The sequence below is a fragment of the Cottoperca gobio genome, chromosome 15, assembly GCF_900634415.1.
Source record: "Cottoperca gobio chromosome 15, fCotGob3.1, whole genome shotgun sequence".
Classification (NCBI taxonomy): domain Eukaryota; kingdom Metazoa; phylum Chordata; class Actinopteri; order Perciformes; family Bovichtidae; genus Cottoperca; species Cottoperca gobio.
Genome location: NC_041369.1, coordinates 11,349,912 through 11,372,853, shown reverse-complemented (window position 1 = coordinate 11,372,853; position 22,942 = coordinate 11,349,912). Strand labels below are relative to the sequence as shown.

Genomic DNA, 22,942 nt, shown 5'->3' with positions numbered 1-22,942 from the left:
TATAGCGTGATGGACCTGCAGTTTAACACACTGGCAAGAGTCCCAGCACTTTCCCCTACAAATCAATATTTAAAAGATTGGCCACAGCGTCCCTGTTCTGTTGAAGTAATGGATAGACAACCACCGCAGGTGTACACTCTGAGTGCCTGCCCAAACAACGGTTTTACTCCCTCCCTGCACCCCAAGGCCGCTGATAATACAGGAACTCTATCAGACATACACAAACATCACTTGGGACTTCACTATTTTCAGATACATTCTAACCTTCCCATTACGTCACTGCTGTAAAATATCCCTTACAGTTTGATGACTGGTTAGTTTTTTAATCGCATCAAAAGAAAAAAGGAAGTTATCAAACAAGATTTAGGTGTTAACTGCCAACTAAGTCATTTTCAGAGATGAAATGCAATGAAACACGCAGCAAGAATTTTGCTGACACTATTCACGGGCTGGTCACACTTACTGCAACTGCTGTAGGGATGGTGGAAATACTTGTTTGTATCAACTTTGTAATAATTAGGATTCTAGGTACACCACAACTGAACCATCTGGTCTACTGGCTGCATAAGACATTTAGAGAGGATAGGAAGCCGTCCAGCTTCCTGAAGAAAGATTTTCGGATCAACTCCCTCAATTCAGGATTAGAGCACAGAGCTTCCTCTTTACACATTTCTGCAGAGGATTTTGTTCAAAGATGAAACACCACGACACAGAAGGCATTTTCTTACATGAAATACAAATGAAATATGCAGCAAACCTCAAATGAACTTATACAATGCATCAATTTGGCAATACATCAATCCATTTATTCAGTGAAATCTCATTCATTACAATCAAACTGCACATACACTCTGCATTACAAAAACCGGAGCAAAAGCTTGCCCTGGTAATAAAATAAAGGCGCTGTCATTGTGTATTCATTGCACACTTATCAAGTAAGAAAGGCCTGTTTCACTTGCTTTTAAAATGAATTTAAAAGCATTAGGCTACTCCTCTGACTACCTTCAAAGTCAACTCCAATTACATTCAAAGGATCAAAGTAAGGCGTTACATTTTAATGGAGCTTGAAAAGGAAAACTCAGAAATTAACGTCACAGCTGCTTCAGCTGATCTTTTAGCACCACTGATCCAGCAGATTGAACATGCATGTACGTATGTTTGACCTTTGTTTTGACTGAAGTAGCCTCATCTACATATTGAGGTGTTTGCTATTCACACAGGCCTGAGTTCACATGTACATACAAATAAGACACATGCAAACGAGTATGAGATGCAAGATTCTATTTATGTTGTTAGTGAGTACGCTTGAAGTAAACATTTCTTGTTATTTTTGGGTTGATGATTCAGGTTGTTGTGCTCCTCACCTCAAATTGACAAAATCATTGCTCAGTGGTTAATGCTGCCGCTCTTTTGCTAAATGCACATATTTTATTAAGATGAAGATGACTCATGCACAGCGCACAAAGAGCAGGGCAGAAAGGACAAATCGACCGACTCTCCATCCATTACTTCCCACAAAATATCCAGAAAAAACTAGTTAGTCTACTTTGCTATCTTTGCTATATTTCTCAAAACGTCTTTGAAAACATTTAAGCAGACAGAACAAGAGACCATTGTGTGATGGAATCACAGCAGCCATAATAGAGCCAGAGGCGTGATGGGTAAATGGACTTCATTTACAGTATATAATCTTTGCAATCACTCAAAGCGTTTTACTACACATGTCCGCATTCACCGATTCACACAGAGTCAGTGGAGACCATACAAGGTGCACATCAGCTTGTCAGTAGGAATAACCATTCACACACACTGACCAAGGAACCTTTTACAATCTGACTGCAGGGGCTGGGGATCGAACCACCAACCTCCCGAACACTGAACGACCACTCTCCTGAGCCACAGCTGCCCAGCTGGTCCCTACCCTGCTACTTCCTTGGACCAAACCCATTTTCAAACTTCAGTTTGATCTTAACTACAAATGTGTAAACGGAACATATTTTGCAGGATTGCAGGACTGTCCACAAAAGAATGATAATCCATCTAACTGGGAAACCCTGAAGATCCAATACTATGTAAAATGAGTTCATTATCTGTACGTTTAAACCTCCACTTTCGTTATAATTAGCTATCAATCGATTGATATACATTAGTCTGTGGTCAAGGTGCAGGGAGCCCTGGAGAAAGGTTCTCATAATAGCAGCCGGTGAAATATGACCAGCTTCCTCTGGGACGTACGTACACTGAATCACTTTTCAAAGACGCCTGTTCTGTTTCCAAGTGTGTAATGAAATTACAGAGATTAAAGAGATTCTTATGAACTTCTAACCGCTGCCTCTGACGACACATCACAGACATTCCCCAAAGACATCATCGCTAGAAGCACATTTGAAGATAAATCAATAATTATCATCCATGGGCCAATGGTTGGGTGGATTTGTCACAGGAACACATATAGGAAGAGGTAAATACTGCATATGAAGACAGTGAATCAAACTTATGGCTGTAGGAGACAGCAGTAGAGGCCCAGAAATGGACTTGGACCATAAAACAAAATCATTAAAGGAACATAGTATGATTCTGGGATTGGCTGCCTGATGTGTTACTAGCGTTTTTACCAGGTGATTGTTCACCTTTCCTAGTGGTCTAGTGACAGAACCAAATGTAGAAAAACTAGAAATTTCAAAACCAAATTAATTTGGCCGGCTTTGTCACAACATTCCCTCAGTCTAGTACTTTTTCGTTTAAACACGAATACTCTGTGTCACTGTGGATGTTAACTGGACAAAGACAAAAAGAGATTCCACACTGAAAAAAAGTAACTCTTTGACAGTCTGGTGCAGGTTGTTAGTGAGGAGAACAGAGGTTTGGGAGCTGGGGTTATATAAGCAGCGGAGCCTCTGAAAAGCTGTGTGTTGATCCGCTGCGGCCCCCTGTGATTCCCTCCTCCTTCAAAGCAGCTGCTGAAATGGGGAGTTGAACATTCACATCATAAACTCTACAGCTTTGACTCTCTTCAAAAATGTACAATACTCTATCACCCCCAACACACACATTTACAATCCCTTCTCCATCCACAGCACAGCTTTTGTTAATTCTGTATACAGAAGCTTGTCAAATAACAGCCCGCCATCACAGCTATTCTGGAAATAAAATATTTCGAGCTGACATTCACACTAATAAGCTTAAAAACGTTGGTTATCCGGCAGCAGTGATTATTCTGAGGTTATCCAAAAATGCCTTTCAGTGACTGAATATGCAACACAGTTTAAACAGCTACAGCATCGGGTTTGATTTCTGCAGTGTCCGTATGAGACTGCATGAACATCCCTGATTGATATTCTAGCAGCTGGTTGAGTCATAAATTATGAATAATTAAGTATTTTCATATTAATAAAACTGTATGTATGTGTGTATGCTATTTTCTTCACAATTAACTTTTGTAATAAATATAACGTAACACCTTTATTTAGAGGTGACATTTTGCAAATGACCTCCACTTGCTGCGGTGTCACCAATTGACCAGTTGAAATCCATTGAAGCATTACCTTACTGCACTGCACAAAGTACAGCTGCCAGCAGCACAACATAAAGTCCAACAAACAGTCATTAAATCTGTAAGTCGTCATAACCTCTAGGACTCTTTTCCACCATGACGTGTAGATATTTCATGCACAAATGTATAAAATAATGAAAGTTTATTCCAAGAAAGCAAGTTTGTATACATGAATAATTTATTAATTCAATTGAATCCTTGTTTTTTTCTTTTTAGGTTGCCTGAGAGACTGCTAGGGATTACTTCTGATGGCACTAAAAAGCTGTGAAATCAGCAGCCTTTGCGCTTATGACAAACACTGAGACATCCAGTAGTCCTCTGTGCTGAGGAGGGGGAGGGGGGGGGGGGTGGATTAAAGAACACATAACACTACTCCTTTGCAGAAGCATGAGGTTGAAGAGAACATTGAGTCGTGAAGTGATATGGCACTATACTATGTTCTGGACAGGTGATCACACACAAGCACACACAAGGAGTCAGAGAGGAGTTGTCCCTAATGATGTCAGCAGGAAATGTCCTAATTGCAGATTAGAGAGAGACAAGGCAGGGAGACCTACTGTAAGACTGATCCATCATCTACAGGCAGTCTGAAGACCAGTTGCCAGGGACCATAAACATGTTTCTTGTTGTCTGGGATCATGTCCCATCTGCTCTGATGTGATGCTCTGGTATTTTAGCGGTGACTCTTGCAGTTAGTGATGGGTGGAGGGTGGAGAGTGTGTTGGGGAATCCCTGCTGCAATAACAATTTAAGATCCTCCCTATGGACCAGTAAATTTACCACAGTGTTCATTAGGCGCGCTTTATCCACCCACCCCAATTTTTTTTAAATTAAATATCAATGCGTCAATAAGGACAATGCAGGTCTATTTCAGGCTTCATTTTGGGGGATTTCAGCAACATCACGCGATGAAAGAAAATCATAAATAAATAATTCGATTAAATTCCGAGTGCATGTCCTATATGCAGGACATTGATAAGGATGATGTCCGATATTAAGTTGTTTGCACAAATGTTGCTTCACAGATTTAACGCTGAATTGCGCGCTTGATTGGTTCCCGTGTCGTTTTATCTTCCTCGCTAAAGTTGACCCAATGTCTTCAATGGGAAACGTGAAATCCTCTCTCTATCACATCAACAGAGTGATGCTTCTAAATTTAGAGTGAAAAGGCTGCCCAACAGACAGACACACCAGCTCCAGTTTACGGGGTGGCGGGCGGTCTAAATGGATATAAACTCTCCCTACCTTCCACTTTGGTGAGGGTGAGCACCGGACTGTTGCAGGCGGACAGCGGGGCAACCCTTGCAGAGTGTTTCTTCATGATGATGAGCTCGGATGGGCTGAGCTCTAAGGCGCTTCGACTACATCCCTGAAGCTGATTTGGTGCAGACACCAGACCACTTGATGGGACCCTTGATGTTCCTAAAGCCGCTGTCCTGCTCTCTGTCCCCTCGAGTCCATCCGACCCCCTCTTGAAGATTTTTTTTCTACCTCTGTCGTAACCCCCCACCCCCTTCCTCCTCCACTTGCCTTCCCTCCTCAAATCTGCTGTATCCAGTGCGTCCTGGCTGGTCTCTCCTCACGTACAGTTTGGCAATTGCTGCAATTCGCCAACGTCACACATCCATCAGTCCTCCTTACAGCATCACGATTACCTCCCACCACCCACCACCTCGTGTCCCGAGGCAGGTGTGCCCGCCTGTCCTCCCCGGACGCCCCGTGACCGTGGTCCCTCCCGGGTAAGGGAAGCTCCGCATGAAAGTGACTCGACTGAGACATTGACCCGGCAGCGCGCACGCAAACTCTAGGATGGGATCTATGCAGTTAAGGTGGAGGCGGTGTAGTGTTGACTAGCCCATGAACTAAACTGGATTGGAGTAGATTTTTTTCATCATCTCGGGTCCACGTAGGATCCAAGCATTTAAAGTTCGTTGTATATTGATCCACTTTTAAAGCCCTGACTTTCTGTTTACGGCTTTATTATTAACATATTTTAATTACAGCAGTGTGTGAACTGCCTTTAAGGTTTGATATGTTTAATCTGGAATTAGCACAGAATTTGAGAAGAATAACCAAAGTGCAGATTCTGGAGTGTTGAATATATTCAAGGTCATGCAGTTCTTTACATGTTTCTTTACACAGTTTGGTTTTAAAAAACAGTATAGATTTAAATATATGCAGTCAGTCAACAGGGAACGTTATCCGAAAGTATTTTTGAAAAAATATAGCTTTAAGAATTAAGTAAGATTTTTTTATGTCTTGGATATGCAATCCGCTATACTCCTCAAATATACATTAATCTAGCAAATGGAAAACCTTATTTGAGTGTTAAATCTTACATGTTTCCTTTTGGTTTGTTTGCCCTGCTGATTGGGGGATGTGACTTTGAAAAAGATATTAGGTAGTTGCAGATTTAAATTGAGATTAAGAATACAAAATAAGTATTCAAATCGAATGAAGGCAGTACGGGGAGATAAAAACAGAACAACTAAAATCATTAATGTTGATTATTTACTTCTAAATATCATTCTCAGATCATTTTCAATGACATAATAAAATGGGGAAAGTAAGATCAACATGACAAAGAATTAATTATTCTACTGTATACTTGGTCTGTGTGTTTAGTGAAATTGTCAGGGTTTCCAATTTAGTGTAAATGATGTTGAATTGATGCACAAAGATTAGGGATGCAGCCCTCCAGCTGTGTCTGCCCTGATACAGACTCTGATACCTCAACTCATCTGCCCATACAGAGTACTGATGCAATACCAGGGCTTTTCTTCTCCCAAATGTTAAATCTGCACTGCGTATAACTATTTTATGTGAGGTAACATGAGGTCAGGGATTGCTGTGGAAATAAAAACTGAGTCGACAGCCCACTATGACTGAACTGATTGAAATGATAGCAGAAACAGACTTTTCTAATGACATCAACACAAACGTGCTGTACGGTCTGGTGATGACGAGGTGAATACACAACCTCAACTGTTGATGGAATATGGGGGAATCTGAGATTCGTACCGTGGATCTCTTACTCACTATTGTGTTTTACACTCAAAAGTGAAGTGACCGACTTTATGTACTGGTATGTTTTTATTTACAAAGCTATTATCGGTAAAATTCTTGCTTACTTATCTTCTCTTTTATATTTGAATTATGGAAATTATAATCTTCCTTCGCAGTACTTTTTGTGTCCAACACATTGTGTCGTTCTTAAAGTCAGAACTGAAATGGGAAATAAAGCTTTTATATTTCTATTGGAATTATCTACAGACTGATCTTAAGCTTCAAAACACACAATAGTAAGCCTGAACGAGTTTAAAACTATGGTGAAATCTATTGAGTCCAGGCTGTCACATGGGTTTTTATGTTAATTGTTGAACCTCTGTGTTGCTGTTAAGCGTGGCCAGGTCTCCTTTCTACTAGAGATATTTGATCTCAATGGGAAAAACTTGGTTATATAAAGGCTAAATAATAAAACCAAAATAACAGACTCTACATTAGTACCTTAGCGACTAGCTGTTGAGAGTTTCCTGTCACCTATGGTTTATGGTTTGTTAAGTGATTGAGACCTGTATGCCAGCTGACTGACTGATGACTCTCAGTTTCACACCACCCTGTCACCTGTCTTTGACTTTGTCAAAGTCATCCCAGTTAAAATCTCACTGGCTAGTGTTGAAGTTTGTAACATTTTCAGGCTCATTCATGAGATGCTGAAAACATTGCTGAGTGTCTCTCTACTCTTGACTGTTAGGTATTAGGCAACAGCAGAAATTATTTTTTAAAATCTGAAGTAACAATTGAGAGCTTCACACCAGGTTTCGTAACAGTTTCAAACTAAACTGCTGTCCAACTCACTTTGTGGTAGCAGCTGGAAAACTGAAATTGTGCATGACATCCTTTTTGTATGTCTTTATTATGTAATTCTGTATGTCACTTCTGGTTTACTCTTGAGGAGCCATTATACACACACAGATAATCTATCAGAGGAAAGCAGAACGCTGTCACTGGTGCAAATTCAACTGCTCGGTATTGATCTGTGAATGCCTCTGCTTTCCCTGTGACCCTGCATGGATGTCTTTATAGTCATACATACATGTGTCTACGGTGGCTCTGCAAAGCCGCTGAGTGTGAGCATGCCTAAAGGAAGCTGCACTGAATAATTCACTACTTAGACTCTACCTCACACTCAAGCCATGCCTAACTAGGACAGGAAGCTCAGACCCACTCTGACGTGGCCCAGCAACCAAATCCACTGGATCCGCTACTATTTTCCATTGCCTCCCTCTCCTGTGTTTGGGTTTGAAAAGGGGAAGCGTCAGGAACATTGGATTGGGAGCTAACTGATGAAGTGCAAGACCTCAGAGTGAACAGCTAAAAGAGCAGCACAGGATGTTTGATGGATAAACATTCTAAACTTGTTACCTATGAATTACGTTGCTGTGTGTGACACGGAGAACGATTCCGTGTCACTTTGTGTGTGTGTGTGTGTGTGTGTGTGTGTGTGTGTGAGTGTGTGTGTCACATCCTTTTTGGGCCCTGCAGCTGCAAGCTGTCACTGGGAACTAATGTACTTAATGTTCAGCTTATATGGTAAGAACAGGAAGATTCAGTGCACACGCTATTATTGATAGAAAAGACAGGGAGGTAGAAAAAGGTGGAGCGGGTGAGATCATTAAAAGATCCTAGTCAGTGACTCATAGACTTTTATCCCCGAAACATGGAGGAGGATCAAACCAGTCCATGCTTTGAGACGCCACATGACAAGTCTCTCTTTCTAACACACATTCACATACTGTATATGAATAGGGATAAGTGTGTATGAGCAATAAAGAAGTGTAAAAAGGTCCCTGCGTCGCTAAAGCCTTTTGAATCCTTATTTCTACCCAGAGACTGATAGAAGCAGATCCGGGACGAGAGGCGAGTATTGTTCCATGTACAGTGGGATGCACTAGTGCACTCCAAAGAGATGTTCTTCTTGAATGTTTATTCATGCTGAATACTGAGGGAAGCTACTGTAGCCATCTCCCAGGTCAAACAATCTTTAACTGCATCAATCAGTGCCACTATAATGTTCCTACTGATGGTTGAATCAACCAAACATTGAACTCTTTCATATGAAGCCTTTCTGGGAGTACTGGAACTGTAAAAGGCATTATGGGATATGGCATTCTAAACAATTCTGCTGTGGTACCTTTAGAGAAAACTAAAGACAGATGCCTTATTAAATAAATGCTATAACAAGAAATGAATGTGAAGCTGATCCTCCAGGGAAACTGTAATGGCTTGATTTTGCTCAGCAAATTGTTTTTTTGGGCATTTTCAACTTAATTTGGAGAGTTGAGAAAGGCAGACTGTAAACGGGTGGAGACAGGGGGATGAACTAAGGTCACTTCATCGAACCGGTGACATTGCCGCTATGTGGCATGCACTGTAACCATTCAGCTAATAGAACATTTCACTCAAAACCACAAACGTCAACCTCATGGTGGCGCGAGAGGAAAAGTCAGAGGATCGCAATCCATCTCATAGAGGCATTTTACTAGATACGTGGAAACTTTGACCCACTTGTGGCATTACAAATCAGCTGTTTACTGTAATCGTCCAGAGCAGGATGGGAAAGAGGAAAATGAGGCAGTCTGAAATCTATTCTATTGATTATGCATAAAAGTGCTTCAACTGCATATCTGACTGCACGGAGCAGTTTATAGGGCAAGATGATTGACTTGGAGGGTTAAAAGGTGTGTTTAAGAGTAAATGATTTCTTGCAGTCTGATCAAAATGAACCAATGGTGCCAATGTAAGTGAATGTGCCCGCCTTAATTTATGTACAGCAGCTGTTTGGTCCAGACTGTCAGCGCTTTTGTAGGTGCCTCTTTGCCAAAGCACTAACATATTTGTTATTGGCATTTCCTTATCCAATGACACAGCTAATAATGATTAAACACAAATCAATACCTTATCTAACACCAATAACAACTACTTAATGTGATCCTTTTCATGGCCTTTTCGTGGCCTCGACATCATGAGGGCAGAGCATGTCTGGCCACAAGGCAGGTGGTGTGATTCATGCTGTCATTTATTTTCTGAGTTCCTCATATCATAAGTGAGATTTATTTTCCTAACATTTGTGCTTAAAAGCAGTAGAAACCGAAATCAATTCACTGTCTCCAGAGGATTTTCCTATAGTGCCACCAACCATATCTCAACATCTACCTATAAATTGGCACAAATGTTTGTACAGACATGCATGGTTTTCAGATGAAGTATCCTAGTGACTTTGGTGATTGGCTGACTTGGCCTCTTTTCCAAAAATATACACACATTCATGTTCCCTTCAGGATACATTGTACTAATCCCAAAACTATTATTTAGCACCATCATCATTTCTAACTCATGTCCAAATACTTGCAGAACTACTTTGTGTTTAGCGCTTATTAGTAAATGTTAGCAAATACTAACACACTAAACTTAGATGGTGCACAGGGTAAACTATATCCCTGCCGATGTTATCATCATTTTGAGAATGTTAGCAAGCTCAAATTCAAAGCAGTAGCTGCAGACTCTTAACCTTGATTTTCTAGGTTACTTTTTAAAATCCAGCTTTAAAATCATTAGACAATCAAGTTTCACAGTAAGCAAAGCAGAGGAGGTTACGTACACAGGAAATGAAATGGGTCAATTAGTTTTAACATTACTATAAATATTATGGTGCCGTGATTAATATTAATATCTAATATTGGCAGCATTCTCTCTTAAGTAAATTAACGAGGGGATCTTTGTGTTTGCTTCTCTGTGAAAAAAGAGATTTCTAATCTTCTCTGACGCATCCCGCCCTCCTCTGTTCCAGGTCACTTCTGGCTCCTGCTTAGCATGGGAAACAGGTAGCGGCGCTGTAAACACGAGAACCATGAGTTCATTAAAGAACTGAAGAGGGTCTGTCTCACGACCCTCACACTTAATAACAACTCCTTGGGCGTGAGAAAGGAAGAGAGGTTGTAGCAAGGAGTCCTAAATAACAGCTTGTTTCAAGTATCAGAAAGGTCAAGTCAAATTAACTTTCCCTCTTCCTGGACCATATACTTCTTCAGAGCAGACACAGCTCATCTGTGGAGGCAGGCGGCTGTCAAGGTACTGCATCCAACAGCAGTTTATTGGATTAATGCCCTTGGTGGGTTAGCGGGGAGAAAAATAGTGGCCCAAAAACACCCCATTACATTACAGAGCTACATGGTGTCCCACACCTGCATTGATCTTTCATACACGTGTGTAACCTTACGCTAAAATAAATGCTGTCATATTGATTGACTGATAACTGCAATGATAATGATAGTGGATACATTAAAATACAGTAGGCTTATGTTTCCACATAAAAGTTCCTCATCAAAATGATTTGTTAATTAATCTTTTGCAAATCCACCCCCTGTTGTTTTCGGGTAAATGAATACCTCTGTGCATTATTGTAATATAAATTCGCTCCACGACAAGAGCAGCATGAAATTATATTTGATGTGATGATAGAGACATTGATAGTCCGCTCCATGGGACTTGCAAGACTAATTAGTGGTATTGCTATCCTCAGAGGTTGGCAGTATATAGTCAATCCCATAAAGAGAGAGAGACCAACATTGTATTAAATAAACAAGGAATTTAAACTTTTGAATAAGATACTTTATGCTAAATATAAGATTAGCCAGTAGTAAAGGTAAATTGCTTGATGTGTATGGTATCAGATTTTCTCAATTAATAGATTGAAAAGTCTTATTTAGTTCAATCAATCAATCAATCAATCAATCAATCAATCCAGGAGGACAAACAAAACCAGCAAAAATATTCACATTTGAGAAGCTGGTATCAGTCAACTATTCATCAACTAATTGTTTCAAGTCTAGATAACATACATAAACTCTAATTCAAACACAAATCAATAGTCTGACTGTGAACTTGTTTAAGAGAAGAGTGCACGGGTCAGAGAGCTTCTAAACTCACTCACAAAACACTGAGCTGTCAAGGAAGAATTAGGATAAAGTAATGTGGGACGTCCTCTTAATTACAGCCGCAGCTTATAAAGTCCAGCAGCATCTATTAAACGGCGTCAAGTTGTAATACCTAGTGATAGCCTTTATAATCACACTCTACCCTGGAGGCCTAATCAGGAGTGGAGTGGCTCTCCATTAAATGTACATCCCACTAGAGGACTCAAACTCAGGCAGCTCATTTCTGATTTGCAATTAAGGATTTCAGAGCCACAACGTGTGATGTGTAAAAGTTTAATTTGTGGTGCAGATGTGCAGGCAGGCGCAGAGGCTGTGGTCCAGTAAAGGGCCTGTACGCTGTGGGAGATGTGGGCAGAGATGCTTTAACTGAGACAAGAAGTATTGTGACCTGTTCCTGACGCGAAGGTATATTTTAATAGGAGTCAGGCTCTGCAGAAACACCTTGATCCCTCACACAGTCAGACACATTTATACCTGGAAGCTGCCCTGTACACAAATGCACTATGTGTTGTACTTACATGCTGATGACACACAACTCTACATCAGAACTAACCCAACCCCCTCTGCACCTCTGCCATCATCCACATTAACCACCTGCCTAGAAGATTTCCTCCAATTAAACAGCACTAAAACCGAAGCCCTTCTAGTTGGCACCCCACATCAGGTCCAGTCCTCCTCCATAACCTGCATCACCTTCTCCGGTCAGAACATTCCACTCTCATCAACAGTCACCAATCTGGGTGTTAAAATGGATCAGACAAACATGCAAGAACTCCTTCTACCTCCTCAAAAATATTGCTAAACTCCGCCCCACACTCTCTCTGTCAGGTGCTGAAAAGCTTGTCCATGCCTTTGTCTCCTCCAGACTTGACTACTGCAACGCACTTCTCATTGGGATTCCTAGCAAAAACATCCAGAAGCTGCAATACATCCAGAACAGCGCTGCTAGGATCCTGATGGGAGTGTGAAAGTACGAACACATCACACCCATCGTCAAATCACTGCACTGGCTCCCGGTCTCACTCAGGATTGATTATAAAATCTCCCTTTACACCCATCAGTGCATTCACGGAAATGCTCCATCCGACCTCAGAGAACTGCTCACCCCACAAACCTCCACAAGAAACCTCTGCTCTGTAAAGGCTAACCTCCTCCTTCCCCCCAGGACCAAGCTCAAAACCATGGGAGATCGCGCCTTCTGCTCTGCCGCCCCCAGACTGTGGAATGCTCTCCCTGAACATCTGAGGACACCACAGACTGTGGATGCTTTTAAAACAGGCCTAAAAACGCATCTTTTTAACAAAGCGTTTTGCTAGACTTTAACCATTTTAAAGTGTTGTCTTGTCTGTCTATCAAATGTTTTTATTTTATTTTTTTTATGTATATTTTGCTCATCGTTTTTACTCTGTAGCACTTTGAGTTTTGTTTATGCAAATGAAAAGTGTGCTTATAAATAACATTTATTATTATTATTATTATAATTATTATAATTATTATTATTATTATTACATGCTTGAAAATGTGCTGATCTAGTTCATTTCTAAACTGCACAGACAATGTACAAAATAATCACCTTCCTAACTGTATTCAGAGATCGTTTAAAATAAGAGAGAGCAAGTATGAATTTAGGAGAATAGGTATGTTTAGAAAAACAAGGATAAGGACAAATATAAAGAATATATGTATATCTAAAGGGGTTAACTTGTGTAATGGTTGTGACATGTGTAGTTCAAGTTTTAAATAAGGTGGTTAATACATGTAAAACTGAGGTATGATTTTTATTTTGTATGAAACGTTTGGAACTCTTTTTTTGTTTCTGTTTTGTTTTTTGTAACGTAGTGAAAGAGTTGACTATTAGAACATGACATTTGAAAAAGGTAGATATAATGAGCATAAGCATTAGCCGACTTTTCGGTCAATATACTTTTGTTTTGCCTTTCATTTAATGCCTTATGTTATTTATTTAATTTTACGTGCATTATTAATGGCAATACGAATCTAAATGAATGACTACTATTACACTGGCTTTGAGTTTGCCCCACTAATGAAGTGGGCCATGATGACTCCATCTTTTGTCTGGTTGTACTCGTCAAATGATCCTTAAGGACGCCACTTAACTACCTACTCAATACGAGATAAAAGAACTGACCTGTGCAGCCCAGCTGCTGGTTAAAGAGAAGTTTCACTATGAGGTCATTTACGCCCACAGAGCAAGATATTCTCTCTCCAATAAATGGCTCTGGCTCCCTCTGTTGTCAAACTACAGTATGACTACTTAATCTTTTTGTTGTTGTTGTTGTACTGGGAAGTAATATAGCCGTAAATAACAAGTTCAGTTCAAGTTGCATAATACACTGCTTTATAAATTAGATTTTCAATTCGTTTAGTTTGAATTTAATTACATTTTTATGCATTTTTAAAATTCACGGCTTTCCGTGGGCGTGAAACAGAAAAAAAGCCTTCAAACCTGCCACAGCAATTATCTCAGTGTGCAGAACATTATTCAAATTGTTTTAAATGGCTGTAATTATGGAACAGCAATTCCAAAAGTTTCTCCTCCTCCTCTCGTTTTAAAACTAAAACTACTAAAACTATAAATATAAGTAGTCATACTCCATGCTGGTTTGATATGATATGCAGAGCCTCCATTGTGCCTGTAGGGGGCACTGTGACCACATGTCCTCAAAGATGAAAGTTCGACACAAAGACACTGCTCAGGGTTTGGATGAAAAATGATCAAGAAATCAAACTGCAGCCCAGCAGTGGAGCAAAAAGTGGGACAGCAGTAATGAAAGTTGATGATGTAACCCACACACACACACACACACACACACACACACACACACACACACACACACACACACACACACACACACACACACACACACCTGTACAGTACACTTCAGACATACACATTTAGAAGCACATGAAACACCACTACAGTACACACACTCAAACACACACAGGTAATAAATAGTAACAGACAGAACAGCGGTTCTTTGTGATTACTTCTTACATCTTTACTCTTTCACACTGTGAGGCACTCACTCTATTTTTTGATTAGGTATTTCTTCTTCAAGGAACGTAGCAAAAGGCTACAGCGAGTCTACACTGACCTATACAAGCACATAGAACTCTATTAGAGGCCAATTCTATTGGGTTTCCAAAGATGGACACATACGTTTAGCTTTAAATAACTAATTTTAGGTCAAATACAATTAGTAGTATTTGTTTTAAAGGGGGTTTTAAACATACACATGTTAATAGGCAAGTTTAGAAAGCAGCCTCATTCTTTAATTTGTCAATGGGAATAAGCAAAGAAATTATGACATCATATATGTAATATATATTGAATGCCTGAGGCATACACAGGGATATGTCTGAATATATCTGAAGGAGCTTTCATGTTCTGGTGCACTGCAGGTTATTTTCATCTAGGCAAGTTTAATTAACATGAAAAGCAATCGGCAACGTACATTTCAACAAGGCTCGGGTGAATTTAATTTTTTTACTGAATTTATGATATACTTTTATTGATCCCTCAGGCAGAAAATCTTTTTTCCCCCCTTTCTAGTGTGGATGTTGCACAGAAAAGCCAGTATTCTACTGCTGATGAAAGGCTTGCAGAAGGAGTGAGGAGTTATTTATGCTGCTGAAGGATCCATCAACACGTATTGCTACACAGGCGATCAAACCGCTGACATTCAGTTTGGAGACCTCACTTACTGCCAGATGATTCCTTGAATCATTAAAGCGCCTAAACAACAAATGAAAAGAACATTTGAGCCTGAACAGTGACCAGGAGTCGAATCCTGCTGCGGATGTTGGAAATAGAGGACCTGTTGCCCGCTGTCATTAACTCCCCCTGCAAAAACAGCCTAACTGTCTCCCTGCCAACGACATGGGACCTTAAATGAGGGATTCAACTAATCTCCATCTTTGCTACAGACGATGCCATGGAAACTGCTGACAAGACTGTGAACATCCGGTGTAAAAATGAGCCCGGCAAATAACTGTAAATGAATACACCTGAGACTCCACATCTCAATAATGGAGAGATTTGGCTACATGAATCATTTTGCCTGAACATAAAAGGCTGGCAGACTGACAGAATTTGGGCATAGGACTCGTAAATTATTCAGAACGAAGAATTGTGTTCATACACTAGCAAAGAAACTAGTAGTTAAATACAGTTAGCAGTTGCAGCAGTAACAATATGAAAGTGATGTTTATTGATGGCCAAATGGAAAGAACGCTTCAGATTTGTTAGTTTTTGTCTTTGAAGTGCAAAGATTGGATGCCGAGTCCATCCTGGGTTGCTTTCAACACTGATCAAACTGGTGTCTGATCACAAGCAAACCTTTCTTTTCATCTACTTACAGCAGCAGGTGTTTGGAGGTCCTTCAAAAGGCCAGGAGCAGGTGTGTGTGTGTGTGTGTGTGTGTGTGTGTGTGTGTGTGTGTGTGTGTGTGTGTGTGTGTGTGTGTGTGTGTGCAGTCAGTGGTGTAAAATCCCCACTCATGCTCTCCTCCATCTCTACTTTTCAGTCCAATCTCAAACAGTGAGAGCACCCAGGCAAAAAGTGAGCCATTAGTGTTGGACAAAAATAGAAGTTGATGCCCTTGCCTTCCCAAGACATTAAATGTGCAGCTTTGTGCGCTTGTTATAGGGTTTATGGGAGAGCTGGTGATGAAATTGCCAAAAATGAGGCAATTTATCATTCGAATGAGGTCGCTTCTTATTATAAATGTGGAGTAAGCAACATTGGTGATAAATGTCACCAGAAATCAGGCTCCATTTTTCCACAGTAATTATGGTGAATTCACAGTGAGGAAAAGAAAAGAGGTGCTCTAAATTTGAGGGTTGAATTGTCTGTGTTTCAGAACATTTGCGCTACTTGTACAGAAAATATAAAATTAGCCTTTAAAAGCTGTGAGCATGAAGAAAGTCTGAACTCTTATTTACCGTAGACAGTATAATGAACTCAACAAACACTACGCTCTTCCCTAATTAATATATTTATACTTATATATTCTCATTACGACCATATTTATTCTTGGTCAAAAGAATATTATTTTTAGCAGCCAGCGGAGACAAAACGCAGTAATCAAAGCGTTTAAATGCTTGATACAATTTCCAGTCATAAACAGTTCTGTCACAGTCGCTATCCTTTGAGCCTGGACTGATTGTGCATAGTAAGTACTTGTGCAGACAGAGGCCTGTGCATTGGCTTGATTTGAATAAGCATTGTGAATAAGTGGTTGTTCTGTAAAGTGGGTTGAGGGAAGTGGACCAGTCAGCTCCCTGAGGGGAAGAGGAGGCTCAAGCCTTCCTGGCTCCTTCTGCAGTCCCCCATTGGCTGTCACCTCTCATCCATGTCCACAGCTCCCTTAATTGCCTGATTTCCTGACTCCACATTCAATACTTTGTACAGGGGGGGGGCTGGGGATTATAATAATGACTTGTAGTGACATTCATGGGGAGGTCTCGCTCCCTTGGCTATCATAGCTCTCACCGACTGACTGTCGCCCCATCACAGACCTCTTGATTTGATATTTAAATGAAACTCCTCGTATTTAGTACGTATTTAGTGTTTCTCACAGAAAATATTCTGTGTCTGTGTGAGGACCATGTGACACTGAAACTTTCAGATGAAACCAATGAAACATGAACAGGGACTTTATTATCCTCCTCTATTCATATGTATAAGGAAAAACAAAACTGAATTTGAAAACTGAAAAAAAGAAGAATGGAGAATTATGTATTATCTATTAATAAACAACTATCACAACAAGGATTCATATTTTATGTGATTAAATAATTTGTCTATACATGATGGATGAAAAATATGTCATTTATATAATCTATTAATTACCTAAGTCAACATTTTCTTTGTCAATAAACAGAAATTAATTAGCAACAATTTTGACAACTTTGTATTTACTGATTACTAATTAATTAGCAAATGTTTGCATGCTAACATGCTAGCATTATCACAGTAAGCATTTTAGCATGATGAGGTTAACATTTAGCTCAAGTAAAGCCTCACTACTCGCTAGCATGGCTCTAAACCTTGTTGGATTATTCAACATTTAAAGATTTCACAACTTTCAACTATTCTCTGACATGTTATAGACTATAGAGCAGGGGTGGGGAAGCTTTTTTCCTATCAAGGGCCATTTTTCTTTCACAACATCCTTCGAGGGCCGTACTAATTATTGAACTCATAACCTCTGCAAATGTTTTTAAGCCGCAGCCCATTCATTTCACTTTTCGTTTATGCTGTGCAAAAAAGCAACTTTTTTATCCGTGTATCTTTCTGTTTTATCAGAAATCAGCAATCCTTTATTAGTCCCACAACGGGGAAATGTATCTTGTCACAGCAAAATAACATATGAAGTAAAAAGGCAGTAAACCATAATTAAATAGAATAAAAAATAATATAAGTACCAAGTGGTTGATAGAAAATAAAGTGAGTATTGCACATGGCAGTGATAATTGCACAAATGATAAAAAGTGAGTATTGCACATGGCAGTGATAATTGCACAGCAGTGGTGGAATAGTCTGTTCTTGGTGTGGTGGTCTACCTCTCTATCTCTCCATGTTTGTATGTTACGCTCTGCAGAGAGCTGCTTGTTGGGTCAAATTCCGCCGAAGAGCGTTAACTTTATCCAAACGCACTCGTCCTTTCAGCTCGTGCAGTTTGGCATGTTTCGTGCAGTAATGTCGCTCGAGATAATTTTTCATCACTGCAAGTACGTCCACACAAACTAGACACACTGGCCTTTTACTTCCACAAAGAAATAATCGTTCGTCCATTTCTCCTGGAAAGTGCGACATTCCACATCCACCTTTCTTTGTTTTACACTCGCCATGCTGCGTTCGCTGATGTCAATGACAGTCTCGTTTAATATTGATGTTTTTTGACATGACGTGACCACGTGATGAAACGTTCCGCTCGTGTTGTATTCAAGGACCCTAATCTTGGCCAGGAAAAACGCCCGATTTATTCTATTGCCGTCTAGGTTTTTTTCTAGTGGATTGTTTTGCGTGCATTTATGAATTACGTCGAGGGCCGGATCAAATGGTCTCGCGGGCTGTATACGGCCCGGAGGCCGGAGGTTCCCCACCCCTGCAATAAACAAATCGATAATGAAAACAATCATTAAAAATGCCAAACATTTGTTGGTTCCATTTTCTCAAATGTGTAAATGTGTTGATTTTATTTCTTAATTGTAAATTGAATACCTTTGTGTTGGACTGACTGTTCAGACTGAAATTAACTAATCAAGTGATTTGAGGATGTCACCTTGGTCTTTGCAAAAGTAATTTCCATTTTTACTTTACATATGAATTGCTTATTATCAGATGTACTTTAAAGTAGAATCTATAAAATCATGAAACCGTAGAATGCACTTTACTTTTATGTTGTTTGCGTAAACACAATAAGCGGTATCTTGCTGAATAATGTATTCCTGACAGTTGCTTTGAAAGAGCACATAAGAGGGGGAACCGAAATTATCTTACAAGTCATGTCCTTCTCATCATCATGAGCCGTGTGTAATGTACTGCATCAAGACTTTAAAGCACTTTAGATCTACGACAGGCAAGACACATGAAAACCAATCATCTGGGGAGTTCTCCATGCTTTACACTGTGCTATTGTTCACTATTTATGAATCTCTACACGCAGTGAGGAACCAGAGAGATGGTTGGGTGCACTTGCTCATGGCTTTTGGATTGCAAAGAAAATCCACTGCTTACACTCTCACAGTCATTAGTGATACTCCTCCGAGTGCAACAATGATCTATGAGATGGAAGGAAAGAGTGAGAGACTCCGCTAGACAACAGTGTACTACTTACAAATATGATTCTGAGGTGAGTAAAATGTCAATCCATCTGTGTAATCTTTTTTCCTACCTTGTGATTTTAACTAGTGAGAACTATCAGCTGATTGTAGTCCTATTTCTATCTACGTTAATTAAATCTCAGTCCAACCGGCATATACAAACAAAGAAAAAACCTTCCAAAACGATTACAGTTGGAGTGCATGCAGTCTTCAGTGAGGACTATTCCCCTTTGAACAATTTCACACAAAAGGGATCAGCTGTCAAACATTCACCAGCGATAATTCTTCTAATGCAAAAGACACCAATTAGCTGAACACTACACAGGCAGTATGGGCCGGGGTCTCTATCATCTAAAAATAGATTCATCCTGTTGGTCTTCTTTGTTGTTGCCCTTATGAGTATGTGACTCTCTCAGGAAGCTCTCACACTCTTCTGAGATTACATTTCAGCAACATCTGTTCTCCCTCTTTCGCTCTCCACATGGAGTGTTCACATGCAATCAACAGAAGCCCGCTTGGAAATTTATTTTAGTCCACCCCTTTCCTTTCCTCCACTCTGTCTCTGACTGTAGGTGTGTGTCGCCGCCCTTCGCGAAGTACAGCGGAGGAGGGAATGTGCAAAAAAAAAACTTTCATTAATTAATGTATTGCTTTATCTATAAACAATTTCCCGACCCCCCTGCAGTACCTCCGCGGACCCCCTGGGGGTCACGGACCCCCTGTTGAAGACCTATGCTCTAGTGGTAACAGTGCACAGCATCCTTGAGGCTCAACTGTACTGTTTCACCCCCCCCCCCCGCTGGTTTGCTTCAGGATGCACCATCACAACCCCTACCACCTTCTCCACAATCTCCACCATCTCTAAACAAAGATACGACAAACAGTATGGCTTCTATAAGATTTCCAGGGCCATCTAACGGTGATTCATTGTTTCTCGCACAAACATACCCAAAGCACCATATTTAACAATGGACTGAAAACAAGCTCAGAGTTGCAATACCTCCCAAATTTACATCATTAATGGTTAATAAGTATGCAAACACTAGACCAAATGAGTGGGTTTACCAGAACAATTCTCCCTTGGTTTGGACAAGAAAACCTCTCAAAATTAATCTCAAGGGTCACATGCTGAGCTCTCTTTATTTCTGCTGCAGTGGTGGCAGAAATCGTTTCTTTTCTCAGTGCCCCTACCTTGAGAACTTTGAGAAGGAAAGTAGCTGAAGAGAAGAAGTAAACAAGGACAGAGAAGTTAAGACTGGAATGTATTTAGATCCAGGAGTATGGATGGAGTATAAAAGAAACATCTGTCAGACAAATTAAAACAGAATAACAAAATAAGAAGGTGGCGTGTGCAGATGTTGCATGACTCTGCAGGGAAGAAAAGAGGATAATAATAATAATAATAATAATAATAATAATAATAATAATAATAATAATAATAATAATAATAATAATAATAATAATAATATTATTATTATTATTATTAATAATAATAATAAAACTCCTTTTTAATAGAGATTTAAATTTCTCATACTGACGCAAGTAGAGACCCTAATCATAGACAAATTGTATTCATCAAGAAATATTGAACACAATTCTGCAGCAACACATAGTTTACTGACAAAAAAATCAAGCATAATTATAACTTTCACGTTCACCTTATCAATTGAAATTTAATATAATCAGCCAGAACTTTAAAAAAAACACCATTTGAACATTTTGTGGCTATATTTCTCAACACAATTTATTCTTGGGGACAAAGTATCAGGTTTAAAACTAATGTGAATTAACGCTTGAAGAATTAATCATCATCTCTTATTTGTCAGCCTCTGGACAACATGAGTCACTAATGGTGATGAGCAGAGTGTTAGTCCTGGACTGCACACAATAGATTTACTCAATATGTTTACTGCCCTGTGAGCTCATTTGTTGGCAGGAAAGTGACTCATTTTGATCTCTAGTGAGCAACGACTAGAGATGACATTTGAAAAAAAAAATCTGATTATCTGAAGGAGGATTAATGTATTGTACAATGAATGTTAATGTATTCATGTTTCTATTTGCCAATGTGTTGTTGTTTGTGCTGCCTACATGTATTGGTGTGGTTTGAGAACATAAATGAATGGCCTTAAAAAGTCAAAAAGTGTGCAACAACATTTTTGCATTACAGTGGAAAACAAAAAATGTACAATTTTGTGATCCCAACAAAAAACATTAAAGCAGCGTTGATTACTTACAGAAATATTTCAAACACATAGCTGTGTATGATAGCTCAGATAGCCGTCAAAGTGGAAAACATGATCAGTCCCATCAAATAAATCATAAAGTAGCATCAAAGGAATATCGTTGAGGCAGAAGAACAAGCTGTCAACGAAACACTTACACATAAAGAAATATTATGGTGAGCATGTCAGCAAACATTTTCTTATTTACAGATCTAGATCTCCGATTTTGTTTCTGGCCTCCTGAAGAATTTAAGTACAATGTTCATTCTTCTCTTAGCTTTGTTTTGGTCTCCAGCAACTCCTTAGTGAAATATCTGGCTCTCAATCTGCTTTTTTAGTGCTGAGTATTTTGTGTACAGTCAGTATATCAGAGTGCAAACGCTCTGCAGATCTCAGGGTGACAATTCTCTGTGTGTTCAAAAAAAACAAAACACTTTTAACACAAGAGTCGTCACATTGGGCTGAAACAAAATAAATCTAACTGACATACTTCACAACTTGCGTTTCTGTTGTCTTTTCTTTTCTTGCTGCTGCTATAACTCTCTAATGCAACGCCTCTTATTCGGGTGGCGGGTGTTGGATAGTGTTGGATTCTGTAGCATCTCAGGTCCTAATGCAGTGAGAAGGTCAGCTGGCAGTCGTGCATCAACCCTGCATTTTGCTCTGATCATATGGAATATGTAATAGAATATTAAAACAGGAGCTTAATTTGTAATGGGATATGCAAATTTGGCAGAAAAGGTAAAGGAAGCTCATATTTTTCTAAGAGTTTAATGTGATTGAAACATTTGTGAGGCGAGGCGGTTTTGGTAAATAGGAGAAGAGGCACATGATGTGGGTGTCCAACTTTTTATAACACTTTAATCTCTGAGATATAGATAGAGCTGACTTTGTTTCTTTTTTTACTCTTTCACTCTTGACACATAGCACAGATGCGAATGTCAAGATTGCACTCTTATCTCTTTTTTGGACCATTTTCTTCTGTCATATTAATGACGTCTGCACTCGCTGTTCTCGATGCTTTGAACAGAACAAACAGACACAAAAGTATGTTTCAAGTCTCACACTTAAGCAAGATTTAAACAAGTTAATATCAGTTGCCGAAGGCTTGTGTTTGTGTGTATCAGTGCTACAAGCTGCCATCAATACTCATCCCCTCCCATCAAGATGTCCACATAAGCTTTCTAATTACTCGCACAACACAATTTACACTTTGCTCTCTCTGTTCAAGAGCACTGCTCTTCTGGGGCCACCACAGACAATGATATGCTGTGCATGGCCACAGCAGACCCTGGATTAATTAGGCAGACGTAAGA

The 22,942-nt window shown here is 39.7% G+C and overlaps 1 protein-coding gene across 2 annotated transcripts in view; it reads right to left on the bottom strand.

Annotated features, from left to right (window-relative positions):
• The window catches only part of slc35f3b (solute carrier family 35 member F3b), a 51,175-nt gene that overhangs the window by 19,713 nt on the left and 8,520 nt on the right, over positions 1–22,942 (bottom strand). Inside the window, exon 1 of one of the 2 annotated variants that reach the window (XM_029450589.1) lies at positions 4,799–5,001. The exons of the other annotated variant lie outside the window; for it this stretch is intronic. Coding sequence (XP_029306449.1) covers positions 4,799–4,874 — 76 coding nt within the window. The 5' untranslated portion in view covers positions 4,875–5,001. Of the gene's footprint in view, positions 1–4,798; positions 5,002–22,942 lie in introns of those variants that run through there. 2 annotated transcript variants of the gene reach the window in all.